At 41.5% G+C, this 15,892-nt stretch overlaps 1 protein-coding gene across 2 annotated transcripts in view; it reads left to right on the top strand.

Moving 5' to 3' along the window:
* Positions 1–15,892, top strand: part of npnta (nephronectin a) — an 85,403-nt gene that overhangs the window by 60,508 nt on the left and 9,003 nt on the right. For both annotated transcript variants that reach the window (XM_051703271.1, XM_051703272.1), the window contains 3 exons: positions 6,535–6,654; positions 9,653–9,787; positions 10,172–10,294. In XM_051703271.1, coding sequence (XP_051559231.1) covers positions 6,535–6,654; positions 9,653–9,787; positions 10,172–10,294 — 378 coding nt within the window. The remainder of the gene's footprint in view (positions 1–6,534; positions 6,655–9,652; positions 9,788–10,171; positions 10,295–15,892) is intronic.

Raw genomic sequence — 15,892 nt, 5'->3', positions numbered from 1 at the left:
AGCAGAAAATGTTATAAAGACTCACTAAAAATATGATTGAGTTACCCTGCCAGTAAAGGCTAAGTCTGATTGGCCTTGAGCAATGCTGACTATGTCAAGTGGACTGTGCCTGAGCTTGCCTGGTGCTAGCTGCACTTCTAAAGGGTTCAAGATTCCACGCTCTGATAAATATTTTCTCACCTCACACAGCAAAAACCACAGAATCACAAGTTAATCAAAGTATGGAGCAAGTGTCTTTTAAGTGGGTGGTAAAGAGATGCTTAGATCATAGATTACTGCATAGTTTTGAGAGGTTTGGTGTTGATCTGATAAGAGTCTGTTCAGGTTTACATGTCTAAGTAAAAATATTCATGTCTTTATGTTAATACACATAAAAATGCTGTATTTTGAACAGAGCTGTTTAGCAGCTGTATGTCATATTAGAGTCAAATATGCTGACTTCATAGGGTTTCCACCTGGGATGTGTTTTAAACAGTACTGAAGGAGTTCCCATGTATGCTGGGAACTTATTGGCTGCCTTTCCTATCCTATGCATCTCATCCATTATTTATTTATGTATTTAATTAAAATGTTAGTTTTCTTAAAAAAAAATACATATACATACATTGTCAAATGTATACATTTTTTAACTTATAATATAAACAGTAGATATGATATTTATGACTAAATAAAATCAATTCAAATTAAATGTATTTATAATATTTATTATATATTAAATGTGCAGTCAATAATTATTTCCTCAATTTTTTTTATCCTAAATAAACGAACAGTAATTTTGAAACATATGTATAAAATCATGAGCATGAGAGGAAGACTCCAGTCATATCAGTAACCTTATAAAGCTGTTTTATTCTACATGGAGAGGGTCCTGTCATGGGGGCTGCCATGTTAGAATCACATGACCTGATGAATATTTCTCACTTAACTTCAGTAACCGCTCTGTAATTGGACACTTTAACTCATGGATTACATTAATCATGGGTGAATGTGAATATTACATTTCTACAGTGGCATTTGAAACAGAAAACTGTTGATTTTAAATGATGCTGCATACAAGCCACTTGGTGTCAGTGTAAGTGCAAGATGAAATAAAAACGTCATGGTTATTGGTGTAACCTCCGTTCCCTGATGGTGTCGATGTAGTGACACTAGGGGTCACTCTTGGGAGCCCGAGACACCTCTGGTCTTTGATAAAAGGCCAATGAAAATTGGCGAGTGGTATTTGCATGCCACTCCCCCGAACATACAGGTATAAAAGGAGCTGGTATGCAACCACTCATTCAGGTTTTACGCCGAGGAACCGATATAAGGTCCGGCCATTTCAGCGGGTAGTTCAGTGTTGTGGCAGGAGGGACCAACGTCTCGTTCCCTCCATCAGGGAACGGAGGTTACACCAATAACCATGACGTTTTTATGTCATCTTGCACTTGCCAGCAGGGAAATGAATTAGCGGAAGATATAGATCGCATGGGGTTAGCCTTACAGGGAACCGCCACATGCGGAGCACCTACCCCAGAACCGGGCTCTTAGTTACCGCGTGTCTCTCCGAAAACTCGACTGCCACGGCTCAGAGGAAGTCAACCAGGGAACAACTTTTGTGAACACTACTGGGAATTAACAGCGCACGTCTTCAGCTCAAAAGGAGGTGGAAGGCACTATGTGCAAGCGATACACCCAGCCGGCTATCCCAGGCTTATCCGCTTGTGTTGCGTGCCATTACCTGGGACGAAACCGGTTCCTCCCGGAGGTTGTAGATCCTTGCAAAGGTGTTGGGCGTTGCCCAGCCCGCTGCTCTGCAAATGTCTGTTAGAGAGGCACCTCTGGCCAGGGCCCAAGAAGCCGCTACACCACGGGTAGAATGGGCTCGTAGCCCTACCGGGGGCGGCATGTTTTGGGCGAGATATGCCATAGTTATGGCGTCAATGAGCCAGTGGGCGATCCTCTGCTTGAAGACAGCGCTTCCTTTCCGCTGTGCACCAAAGTAGACAAAGAGCTGCTCAGAGACTCTAAAGTTCTGCGTGCGATCCAAATAGATGCGTAAAGCGCGCACCGGACACAGCAACGACAGGGCTGGGTCTGCCTCCTCCTGGGGCAGCGCTTGCAGGTTCACCACCTGGTCCCTAAAAGGAGAGGTGGAAACCTTGGGCACATAGCCCGGTCGGGGTCTCAGGATCACGTGAGAATAGCCCGGACCGAACTCCAGGCACGTTTCACTGACAGAGAATGCTTTCAGGTCACCTACCCTCTTGATGGAAGTGAGCGCAGTCAGGAGGGCAGTCTTCAAGGAGAGTGCCTTAAGCTTGGCTGACTGCAAAGCTCAAAGGGGGCTCTCTGTAGACCCTGAAAAACTACAGAGGTCCGATGAGAGAACGAGGCGCGGCCTGGAGGGATTCAGCCTCCTGGCGCCTCTTAGGAACCTGATGATCAGATCATGCTTCCCTAAGGACTTACCGTCGACTGCGTCGTGGTGTGCTGCTATGGCAGCAACGTACACCTTCAAGGTGGAAGGGGACAGCCTCCCTTCCAACCTCTCTTGCAGGAAGGAAAGCACTGATCTGACTGCGCATCTCTGGGGGTCTTCCCGACGGGAAGAAAACCACTTAGCAAACAGACGCCACTTAAAGGCATACAGGGGCCTCGTAGAGGGAGCCCTAGCCTGAGTGAATGTGTCTACCATCGCAGGTTGGAGACAGCTTAGGTCTTCCACGTCCCGTCCAGGGGCCAGACATGGAGATTCCAGAGGTCTGGGCGTGGGTGCCGGATGGTGCCCCTTCCCTGAGAAAGAAGGTCCTTCCTCAGGGGAGTTTGCCCGGGGGGAGCTGTCGCGAGGAGCGTGAGGTCCGAGCACCATGTCTGGGCGGGCCAGTAAGGTGCTTACCAGGACGACCTTCTCCTCGTCCTCCCTGACCTTGCACAGGGTCTGTGCAAGCAGGCTCACTGGGGGAAAATGCATATTTGCGAATGCCAGGGGACCAGCTGTGTGCCAGCGCGTCTATGCCGAGGAAGGCCTCGGTCAGGGCGTACCAGAGCGGGCAGTGTGAGGATTCTTGGGAGGCGAACAGGTGCACCTGTGCCTGTTGAATTGACTCCAAATCAGCTGGACCACCTGAAGGTGGAGTCTCCACTCTCCCTCGAGGATAACCTGTTGTGACGGCGCATCCGCCATAGTGTTAAGGTTGCCCGGGATGTGAGTGGCTCGCAGTGACTTGAGGTGCTGCTGACTCCGTTGGAGGAGACGGCAGGCGAGTTGTGACATACAGCGGGAGCGCAGACTGCCTTGGTGGTTGACATATGCTACCGCTGCCATGCTGTCCATCCGAACTAGCACGTGCTTGCCCTGGATCAATGGCCGGAACCTCCGCAGGGCGAGCAGAATTGCCAGTATCTTGAGGCAGTTGATGTGCCAACGCAGCCGGTGGCTGCGTGCCCGTTGCAAAAAGCGCTCAGCCCGTTTTGGAGGCGTCTGTCGTGACCACGACACGCCTGGAGACCAGTTCTAGGGGAACACCTGCTCGTAGAAACGAGAGGTCGGTCCAAGGGCTGAAAAGACGGTGACAGACCGACGTAATGGCCACGCGGTGAGTCCCGTGGCGCCATGCCCGTCTCGAGACTCGAGTCTGGAGCCAGTGCTGAAGCGGCCTCATATGCATCAACCCAAGCGGGGTGGCCACCGCCGAGGATGCCATATGCCCCAGGAGCCTCTGAAAATGTTTCAGCGGAACCGCTGTTTTCTGTTTGAACGCCTTCAAACAGGCCAGCACCGACTGGGCGCGATCGTTCGTAAGGCGCACCGTCAAGAAGTCTGAGTCCAACTCCAAACCGAGAAAAGAGATGCTCTGAACCGGGAGGAGCTTGCTCTTTTCCCAGTTGACCAGAAGCCCTAGTCGGCTGAGGTGTGAGAGCACCAGATCCCTGTGTGCGCACAACACATCTCGAGAGTGAGCTAAGATAGCCAGACGTCGAGATAGTTGAGAATGCGAATGCCCACCTCCCTTAACGGGGCAAGGGCAGCCTCTGCGATCTTCGTAAAGACGCGAGGAGACAGGGACAGGCCGAAAGGGAGGACTTTGTACTGATACGCCTGACCCTCGAACGCGAACAGCAGGAAGGGTCTGTGTCGAGGAAGGATCGAGACGTGAAAGTACGCATCCTTCAGGTCTACCGCCGCGAACCAATCTTGATGCCGGACGCTCCCTGGAATGCGTCTTTGCGTCAGCATCTTGAACGGGAGTCTATGTAAAGCCCGGTTCAGTACTCGCAGGTCCAAGATCGGCCACAACCCACCGCCTTTTTTCGGTACAATGAAGTAGGGGCTGTAAAACCCTTTCTTCATCTCGGCTGGAGGGACAGGTTCTATCGCGTCCTTCCGTAGGAGGGTAACGATCTCCGCCCAAGGTAGCAGCGTTTTCGTCTTTCACCAAGGTGAAGTGGACACCGCTGAACCTGGGCGGATGCCTGGCGAAGTGAATCGCGCAATAGGGCGATCGACCCCGAAGGGAGGAGCCCAGCTGAGGCTTCCGACTGGACGAGCCCGCTCTCCGATGCTGCGCTCGAGAGATCATCACTTTCGCGGGCTCCGACTAAGAGGTCGAACTCGCCGTGAGACGAGCCGGCGGACTCAGCCGGAAGCCCGATCAGGGCAGACGAGCGTGCTGGGGAATGGGAGGTCCGCGGGGGGATACCCGGCGGAGGCGGTCTCATTGGGGTCCCCAAATCGCCCCCAGTGCTAGCCGCGCTGGCCTCAAACCCATGGGTAAAAGGACCGAGGCGGGAGCCTCTGGGGTGTCTCACTTTCTTACAAAGGCGAGCCGCGACCGCAACGTTGCCATGGACATATTCTCGCAATGAGAACATGACCATCCACGAACGCTGTCTCCGCGTGAGCAGTGCCCAGACACGAAAGACAGTGATCGTGACCGTTAGAAGGCGAGAGATAACGAGCACAACCAGGAATAACACACAATCGGAAAAGCATCTTTAAAAAGACGCGTCTTTAAAAAGACGTTCCGTGTGTGCGCTCTTTTAGAGAAATATTTACTCTTTTAGAGGGGAAAAATGCTCTTTCAGAAAATATACTCTCTAGTTTTTCTGCCAAAGCGCCCAGGGGCATTCTCTACAGTGCACCAGTGCAGAGGAGGGAGAAGCCGCTAAAATGCGCCGTCAGATCCAGCAGAGGTGAATGAACAGCAGTATTCAGCTCAGTGAGCATGACCGTTCGGCTCCGAAGAGAAAATCTGAATGAGTGGTTGCATACCAGCTCCTTTTATACCCGTATGTTCGGGGGCGTGGCATGCAAATACCACTCGCCAATTTTCATTGGCCTTTTATCAAAGACCAGAGGTGTCTTGGGCTCCCAAGAGTGACCCCTAGTGTCACTACATCGACACCAACGTCGAATGAGTGACAGATAGGGAACAAAAATTACTGAGTACACATTTAAGGGTTCCTGGGTAATGGAAATCCTGGAAAAATCTGAGAATTGTATATTTTGATTTCCTGGAAAATATATGGAAATTAACTATTTAACTAATAATAATTATTTATTTTTAATTTTAATCATGATTAAAAAGTCCTTGGATAATTCACGGAAGTCATTTTTAGCTTTAAAATATTTAATTGGCAAGAAATTAATCATTGTGAGTGTAATCTTTTTAAAGTGTTTTAAAAATATCTTTATGGAAAGAGATTAATGTGAAATTTCCACATTCTCAACCCTCGACACTGATTGAGAATGTGGAGTGCTGTTTTTCCGCAGGGCTAGTGTATCACAGCAGAATCTAATAAAGCAAGGTTATCTGCTTCACTGCCCATTTCCTTCAAGGCCATGAAGCTAAATCTAGAATAGTGCACTCTCTTTTGCGAACCGTGTGGCCTTGCACCTCATTTAATGAATGATGGGCTATCCATCTGTGTTCATATGCTTGGTTGCTAATATATGGAAAATCTATAGGTAAATGTTGTTTTGCATGAAGGGGAGACTGGGGCTAGATGTCACACTTTTTATTCCAGTGAATATTTCTGTGGGTATATACATTTTTTTTTAAAAAAGATGTGACAACTTGCCCCAAAAATGTGATGACTTGCCTCGACTTTACATTTATTAAAAATTTACTTGTCTTGAGTTCACCCTTTTGATTAAATTCTGCCTTTATTCTATATTTGACCCTTCCCTGAATGTATACCAGTGCAGTCTTAATGTGTTCACTTATTAACCCAACAGTTGCTACAAAATATGGTGTTGGAGGATAGAAAAATCATTATATTTTGAGAGGGTTTTGAATTAGGTGTTTGAAATAAGCATACAAAACCACTACTAGAGAAAACATAATTGTGTAGTTGGGCTTTTGTCAAAGCCTTATAGTACCTGAGATACAGCCCTTGCAATGACTTCTTTGTACAATAATTTGCCCCTTACCTAGATTTTCTTTGCATCCACTGTTCTGTGTTGTATTGAAAGTGGCTGCAAAAAAAAAAAAAAAAAAGTGACTCTTTGTATCAGAACTGCTAAATCCACTATCCGTGTTTCTCGCTCAGATGCCCGGACATGCAGCATGGCAAATTGCCAGTACGGCTGTGAAGTAATGAAAGGAGAGGTTCGCTGCCAGTGCCCGTCCCCAGGTCTACAGCTGGCACCAGATGGCAGGACCTGTGTGGGTATGTGTTCATGGGTAATGCATTGCACCACAAGCCAATCACAATTTAATTCTTTACTTTTTTACTTTAAAGGGGTCATATCATGTGGAACCACATTTTCCTTGATCTTTTGAGATAAAAGGGTTCATGCACTATGAAAACATACTGTAACTTTCTGAACTCAAAACTTCCTCTCCAGTCCGAAAAGAGAATCTATTGAAACTGAGCTGCTAAAACAACTAGTTTTGAAATCCTTGGATTTCTAATGTCAGAAAAACACCAGATAAACTATTGATATGAGTAAAATATAGGAAAAGCGGCCAAATCCTGTGCAGTTTCTGTCTGCATGTAGCACCTGCCACTCTGCATATCCATATATGAAGAGGGCATTTACACAGAAGTCTTAACCCTTAAATACATACAGTACCTTAAGAAATTAATTAAAAACAAAGAGGCAAAATTGCTAAAAATATATTTTTTCCACTTGCTTAGTTACCAAAAGTGTATAGGGTTGTTAATGACCTGAGATATGTATGGCAATATACATTTGCGCTTCCATAAATTATATTTTTATGATTATTTCATATCTAGATAAGTTTACTATCACAGGAAATCTATGTCTTTGTTTATTACAAGACAGATTAGTACCATATTCCTACAAATGACTACTACACTGCCTGGCCAAAAAAAAAAAAAGCTGCCTTTAACTTTGATTATGGTGCGCATTCATCGTGGCATTGTTTCGACAACCTTATGCAATGTCACAACATTTATTTCCATCCAGAATTTTTTCCCGAGATCTTGTATTGATGACTGGAGAGTCAAACCACTCCGAAAAGTCTTCGCCAGTACATCCCAAAGACTTTCAATGGGGTTAAGCTCAAGAATCTGTGGTGGTCAGTTCATATGTGAAAATGATTCCTCATGATTCCTGAACCACTCTTTCACAGTTTGAGCCCGATGAATCTTGGCATTGTCGTCTTGGAATATGCCTGTGCTGTCAGGGAAGAAAAAAATCCATTGATGGGATAACCTGGTCATTCAGTACATTCAGGTAGTCAGCTGACTTCATTCTGTTGCCGCATAATGTTGCTGAGACTAGACCTGACCAATTGAAGCAACCCCAGATCATAACACTGCCTCCAGAGGCTTGTACAGTGGGCACTATGTATGACAGGTGCATCGCTTCATGCGCTTCCCTTCTTATCTTGAAACACCCATCGCTTTGGAATAGGGTAAATCTGGACTCATCAGACCACATGACCTTTTTCCCTTGCTCCACAGTCCAATCTTTACGCTCCCTAGCAAATTGAAATCATTGTTTCTGATTAGCCTCACTAACAAGTGGCTTTCTTGTGGCCACATAGCTGTTTAGTCCCATTCCTGTAAGTTCTCGTCGCAATGGTGGTGAATTGTTGATATTCCAAATGTGTGTACACGTACATATTATAAAGCTATTTGTTTCTCAAAGTCATGCTGTTGTTTCAGTGATTCACTTGATTTACATTTGACATTGCTATTTGACAAAGAAGCAACATGGAAGTAAACTATAGCAAGTGTAACACATGAACAGTATGATATGGTTATTGCCGTCTGGGTGTATTATTGGAATATGTAAGTTGTACATCAATTTAAACACAATACGTAACTGAGAAAATACATATGTGTACTGTAGCTCAATGTGTGTTTGACTGCCAGTTGTGTCTCATAAAATTTCAGTGTGAAAGTAATGAACATTATATCTTTGATAAAAATATAACATCAAAATATAGCAGAACATATACTATTCTATTATTTGTGTTATTGTCTTGAAAATTCTTTAAAAATGTTATGCTATCTGGGCATTTTGTATATCCATTTCTAATAGATATACGTGCTGGGTCACCCAATGTATGTGAAAATGCTTGGCAAAAAAACAATTTATTTAAGGGTTTAATGTACAGCTTGTAAAAAATGGCCCATTTAATTCTAAGGGTCAGTGAGAGGGAGGAAAATGGTAATGAAAACGAAATTCTGATGGTTTTTGGTGCAAATATATACTTTACTAACATTATAAGTGGACTTTCGGAAGAAAATGTAAAAGAAAAACAAAGAAAAGAGACAATTGGATCTCTTTGCTTTCTGACTCGTCGTCCTTTAACATTATTGTAAAAAAAAATATTTTATTCCATGGTTGTCAGAAAAAGACCTGCGCTATTACGAACATGTCATGAAACACTTTCGCTTGCATTCAATGCTCTGTTCCCATTAATTACTGTTGAAGTGCCAGGGGATTTCATTGGGGCATTCGATAATGACTGTTTTAATGTCATTCCATACTCACAGAGACTGAATGTTTAATAGCATTAAAGCAGCATCCATTCAGAAGTTAACCATGCAGATCACTTAATCACAAATGGAATGTGACAAATTGAGTAAGTTAACCTGTGGCTCTTTTAAACACATATGTCCTGGTTGTCTCTTTAATTTTCCACGTTTCTCTGTCTTTGTTTGTCTGGAGGCTATGAGGAAGAGCAGGCAACAGTGTGAAATTTTTAAAAGGGGGCCATCAATCAGGGACTGGCCATCTTTGCATTTCACGGCACAGGTGTTTGGCTCTTTAGGTATTTTTAGTAGAAGACTTATTGCTTTGGGGGAAAGAGTGCAGCTTGTACTGTACATGTACAGAAATGTGTAGAGTTTGATCGAATTCGCTATACACTGGTCTCAGCCTCAGATGACACGCCACTAGACCATTCTGATGCATAATGCATATAAAAATGGCAAAACCTTTTTCAAGACTGCAAATTTCAGTCTGATTGGCTGGTTTTATGGTTAAATGTGACAAAGAGCTTTGAAATAGCTTCATAACAGTTTACCTGCAGAGATGATCAAACCCAGGGCGATGCTGACTAAGCCACCTTGAGCTTACGCTCTAAATTGGTCTTTAATTCACCAAGAGAGACCTTTTTAACATTGATCCAATCTGAATCAAACAACTGAGGAAGCATAATGATGGATTGGTCTGCTTGTTTTGCAGATGTGGATGAGTGTGTCACAGGCCACGCTGTTTGTCCCCGCTTCCGTAAATGCATCAACACGTTTGGAAGTTACATCTGCAAGTGCCATGATGGCTTTGATCTGCAGTACATCAATGGGAAATATCAGTGTGTAGGTAAGAATGTAAACTAGCCAAATATATATATACATATATACTGTACGTTAGTTCATAATGCATTAACTAAGGTTAACATATACAACTTTTAATTTAAAAAATGTAATAGTATATTTTGAAATGAACATTAACCAAGATTAATAAATGCTGTAAAAGTATTTTTCATTGTTAGCTCATGTTAACTAATGTAGTCGAGTAATGATAACAAATGGTACCTTATTATAAAGTCTAACTTTTATTCTTTTTCTTCTCTTTTAATTTTGGGGTGAAATATGACCTGGAAATGTTTTCATGAAATTCACCAAGTTTGCTTTGATTTCACATACTATCTCAGCAGGTTGATACTTTCTGGTTTAATTTTTTATTTCAAATTTTTTTTTCCAGATGTGAATGAGTGTTCTTCAGGTCAACACCTGTGCGGTGCCTACGCCACCTGCTATAACACACATGGTTCGTACAAGTGCAAGTGCAAGGATGACTTTAGAGGTGTGGGCTACAACTGCAAACGTAAGTAGGCAATCTATAAAATTACTGCTACCATTACATATGATCTTGCGACAATGCTCTGTAATCAATCTCCAGTGATACAGTGGGTATAGAAATCCACCTCTTTTAAATGAATATTCTGGGTTCAGTACAAGTTAGGCTCAGTCGAACAGCATTTGGGACATACTGATGATTTCCACAAAAATGTTCCACTTTTCTTTAACCCCCTGAGACCCAGCGTCCACATGGGTGGACATTACGTTTTGGCTTCGCTATAGGCTATGCATAATTTAATTTAATTTAAACTGACTGATCTCAGTTCAAGAGACTCTGCACTGTCATTAAAGGGTTAAACTTCCGACGCATCGAGTCATGTGACAAAACAACATGGCGCAGATTACAGCTGGGTTTGTCTTTGGGAGTAACGGCACCAAAACTACATCTTGTAAGAAACCTCGTGAAGTTTTTACATTAAAACCTGTTTAAGTCAAAAGAGTAGAGTCTCTAGTTTCATCTGAAATGCCATTAAAAAAATTTTTTACCGATTTATTGTGAAACGGCACGTTGTTAAACACAATGACCATGTACGTGTACTATAGGCTCATTTTCCTTAAAATATCCTATATTCACTGAGAATCAATGGATGCATCCAAAAGCTGGAAAATATTGCTTTTAAAGGCTGTATACGGAGTAAGGATGAAAATAAGGGGTATTTCAAACTGTTCTGGGACCAGTGCAGACAGACAGCACACTGGAGGTTAAGTCATTCCCTAATAAGAGAGCAAGGGAACATCCTACTGTATAGTTTTCCTATGCAGCCAACTGCATTCACTCCTAACATTCAGTCAAATGTTCAGTTTCAGGCTGCAGATTATGTTTGGACCACTCAACATGTTTGGCAGACATGGGACAATGGTATTCAGTACTTAGATTCAGAATTTTTCATGCAAAATTTTATTTGAACAATGTTGGCAGTGATTGGATGATGCTGGCCATTACATTTAAGTAGAATTTTTTATGCTAATTTCTGATGTAATGTCTGTAACGTCCCAAAAACATGAATAACAATCACTCCTGGAAACATAATAAGCAAATAGATTGAAAAAAATCGGACTTTCTATAGCTTGGTAGGCCTATTATTTAAAATTTCACAACTTAGTCCCACTGTTTACATATGTGGACATAATTTTTTTAGGAAAACTATTTGGTCTAAAAAAACAAAATGATGTTTTTTAGGGGCTACTAGTTACAAATCAAAAAGTGGAATGGAAAATGCCCACAGCTGCATTCTCGGGTGTCAGGAGGTTAAGAAAACCAAAAATCTGGGTAACAGTGAGGCACTTACAATTAAGAATATTAATGTCAAATAATCTTTAATAAATAGTCATTGTTTTGATTAATAGTCATTCTTTTTTTGTGATCAAATGTTTATTATTTAAAGAAATAAACAAAGATAAAACACGTTTTATCCCCCCTCCCCCCTCCTGGTGGTAACCCCATTGTCCTTTCCATTTGAACCATGGGGACCTTAAATAATACAGCCAATTTGTAGTTTAAGGAGTAGAGCTCAAGAGGGATTTAACTGCCTCACCAGCGGCAGCCCAAGCCTCCACAGAATTTTAATTTTAGAGGGGAAAATGCAGTCTCTGAATTGCGTTGGTAACTGATTACATGAACATGATTACTTTCTGGTTTCTATGTGGGATCCGAACCCGGATCTCCCACACTTCTGATGCAACATGCTTCCGTTCGCGCCACAAGTGAAGGTAAACACACTTGAGCCGAAGCAAAAATGTCTGATAGGAGATGCCACTTGTCAGTGTGTCGGCATAATGTGGCCAGTCCTAGGGTACCAGCCGCAATGAGCGCTCATTATATAACTTTAAAAATAACAAATACCAGCACTGGATTGCCTCTTATTATAACAAATGAACGAAACTCCTGCTTAAGAACTGGAGATGTTTCTTCTGCATTAGACCCTTACCTGACGAAAGCATTTCAAAAAGTGGTGGCGACAAAATTGGCAAAGGCAAAAACTGGTAGGGACATGTCCCACCCATGAATGATGCCTATACTTTAACCATGTAAATTTCAATCCACAAAACATCTTTTGAAAGAGAAAAGTTGTGGGTTGTACACAACTGTGTCAGCACATGTTGAGATTTACAGATCAGGCAACAATGTAAGACCCCATCTCTTCTTGGTTGTGATTTTGATTAATTCAGAATAAAAGTAGCAATTAAAAGTAGTAGGTCTTGAAATGTTCACTGCTTAAATGCATTTCAAATCAAAACAAGGTAGAAATGTGCTTTCGAAAGCTCTTTAAGGTTAAGCTTTTGAATAAGCCAAAGCATAAGCCAGGAGTCATTAGTAAAAAGACTTTCAAGCACAGCAGCACAGTCAAGGTTATCATTAAGAGGTGGAAGGTGTACAGCCATCCGTCGAAACAAGATTACCAAGGAGGCTGATCAGAAACTTGCCAGCCGCTTGATGGATTTTAAAGGAGCTACAGGATTTTATGGCAAACACTGGTTATTATGTGCATGCCATTTCACAAAGTCTGGCTCGAAATAGAGGTTGGCAACTAAACAGCAACATTTAGACCTATAGTTTTTAAAATTTAATGACCTAGTTAAAAAAATACAAAGGTCATATTATACATTCAAACATTTTGTCTCGAATGTGCCAAACAGTGTACATCTTAAACTGAAACACACCATTACTGCTACACGGTGGTGACAGCATGCTCTTGTAGGAGTATTTACCTTCGGCTGCTTTTGGGGCACTTGTCAGAAAAGAATAGAAGATGAATGATTCGAATTCTTGATGAAAAGCCGTAGCCCTCAGCCAGGAGGTTGAGCGTCGTCACCTTTCAGCATGACAATGTCCCACAGCATTTCACCAACCAACCAAGCGTACAGCAGTTGAAGGACAGAAGGGTGAATGTTCATCATGTCTGGGTGTGTCAACCGTGGCTTAAATTCCTTTAGAAATGGCTTGAAGATGGCAGTCCGTCAACAGTTACCATGCATTTCTTATGCATATCAATAAATGTCTTTTTTTGTAATTTATTTGTAGTCTGTGCTGCCAGAAACCGTGAATATTGTTAAACTGAGTGGCACTTTCCAAGAATAAAGTGCAAAAAAGGGCCTTAACCTTCAAAAAATGTTGATCGGCAATCTCAGGAGGTCAAACTAAATATTACATGAGCCGTTTATTTTCTATTAATTTTAAATGAGGCTTGTAATTTATGCGATCCTTGCATTTTGTATAAGAATGTGTCGTGGAATCAGAATATTGTCTTTGTGCCATGCTGTAGAAAGGCTCCAAATGATGTTACTTCCTGGTTGTCACAGTTTAAGCAATGTTGCATTTTTTGTTAAGGGGTAAATCATACAGTTGAATATTTCATTTTGGTCATTAAAATAAATAATTAAAATAGCATTTTATTAAAATGAATTTAATATCAATTCATCCCATATGTATAATTTGTTGTATTGTTTTAATTGTTGGAGACTGTCAAAAAGGTCATGATCTCTGAGGTGGTACAGGCCAAAGTCACCATTTTATGGGGAGAACGCTGATAAGCTACACTATGTAACTTTTTTTTTTTTTTTTTTAAATAACAAAATGTTATTAATGAGAGAGTGCAACAAAAATCCATCTTCCAAACAACGTCTTTACCCAAATACACTTTGATAAACTTATAATAATGATTTATATTTTAGAGCTGTCGGGACAGATTTCACGGGTAATAAAACCCAAATCAACGTCGGATTGGCTTTTCAGAGGTGGTGACACCTCCGAGATCTGAAAGGATTTAAAAGCGACCCAGAGATGGCTTTTTTTCTTACTCAACAGTTAAAATATTTTATTGATATGGTTTATGTGTAGTTGTGTAATCACACACACACACACACACACACATCTGTGTGTGTGTGTAGTGAAATACAATAATTATACTGTAATCGGTGCAGAACTTTTAACTTGCTAACACACGTGTGTATCTTTCTTTATAACGGCAATCATTTATATATATAAATCCTTTAGTCCTAGGCTTGCCAAGGACATGTGAGTCTTTAAATTATATTGACCACTGGTTGGTAACAAGGACAATCTATAAATTAGTTACTACCGTGGTCTATTTGGCCAGAATATCCTGCAGTTATTAAAAACTTTACAACGTTTGACCTTATCAGACTAGCAATCATTATGTCTAATGTTAACGAGCGTTGCCTAACTTTTCTAACGTCATTTATTTCAAAACATCAATGTTTCCAATAAGTCAAAACAACAGATATGGCACTTATCTGCTCAGATGACATGTTTTCGGATATCCGTCTTTTCCTTTCTTTCATTATTTATTTGTCCATTCGCTCTGATAAGATGTCCTGTATCCTTGTGTACACCGGTGCCTCGAACCACATTCATCCGCACAGAGGAGCACAGCCGAAGCACAACTTGTGTCATTACCATAAAATTTTTCTTCTGCAAGACACATGCAGTTAGAGGGCCAAAAGTTACATAGTGTAGCTTTAATGTGTTCAATAATAGCTACTTTTTATATGTTATAATATTAAATATTAGATAATAGTTTATCTAAATTAATATCTATTCATTTTCAGAATAAAAAACAATAGTTTTTGTGCCTCTTATGCTTTCAAAAATAAGTAATGGGACACTAAAGTGTACCTTTTTTGTGACACACACACACATCCATAACACTCTTTTCCAATTATCTGTTGTTCAATGTCTGTGTTTCTTTGCCCACTCTAACCTTTTCTTTTTGTTTCTCTGTTTCAAAAGTGGCTTTTTCTTTGCAATTCTTCCCATAAGGCCTGCACCCCTGAGTCTTCTCTTTACTGTTGTACATGAAACTGGTGTTGAGCGGGTAGAATTCAATGAAGCTGTCAGCTGAGGACATGTGAGGCGTCTATTTCTCAAACTAGAGACTCTGATGTACTTATCCTCTTGTTTAGTTGTACATCTGGCCTTCCACATCTCTTTCTGTCCTTGTTAGAGCCAGTTGTCCTTTGTCTTTGAAGACTGTAGTGTACACCTTTGTATGAAATCTTCAGTTTTTTGGCAATTTCAAGCATTGTATAGCCTTCATTCCTCAAAACAATGATTGACTGATGAGTTTCTAGAGAAAGCTGTTTCTTTTTTGCCATTTTTGACCTAATATTGACCTTAAGACACACCAGTCTATTGCATACTGTGGCAACTCAAAAACAAACACAAAGACAATGTTAAGCATCATTTAATGAACCAAATAGCTTTCAACTGTGTTTGATATAATGGCAAGTGATTTTCTAGTACCAAATTAGCAATTTAGCATGATTACTCAAGGATAAGGTGTTGGTGTGTTGGCTGCTGGAAATGGGGCCTGTTTAGATTTGATCAAAAATGACTTTTTTCAAATAGTGATGGTGCTGTTTTTTACATCAGTAATGTCCTGACTATACTTTGTGATCAGCTGAATGCCACTTTGGTGAATTAAATGATAAATTTCCTTCCAAAACAGCAAAAATCTGTACATTATTCCAAACTTTTGGATGCCAGTGTATATATAAACAATAAATAAAAAATAAATGAATACATTTGCTAATAAAATTTAAT

Source organism: Myxocyprinus asiaticus, chromosome 7 (genome assembly GCF_019703515.2).
Source record: "Myxocyprinus asiaticus isolate MX2 ecotype Aquarium Trade chromosome 7, UBuf_Myxa_2, whole genome shotgun sequence".
NCBI lineage: Eukaryota > Metazoa > Chordata > Actinopteri > Cypriniformes > Catostomidae > Myxocyprinus > Myxocyprinus asiaticus.
Note: the sequence above shows the minus strand (reverse complement) of the source record. Positions and strands in the feature narration are given on the sequence as shown.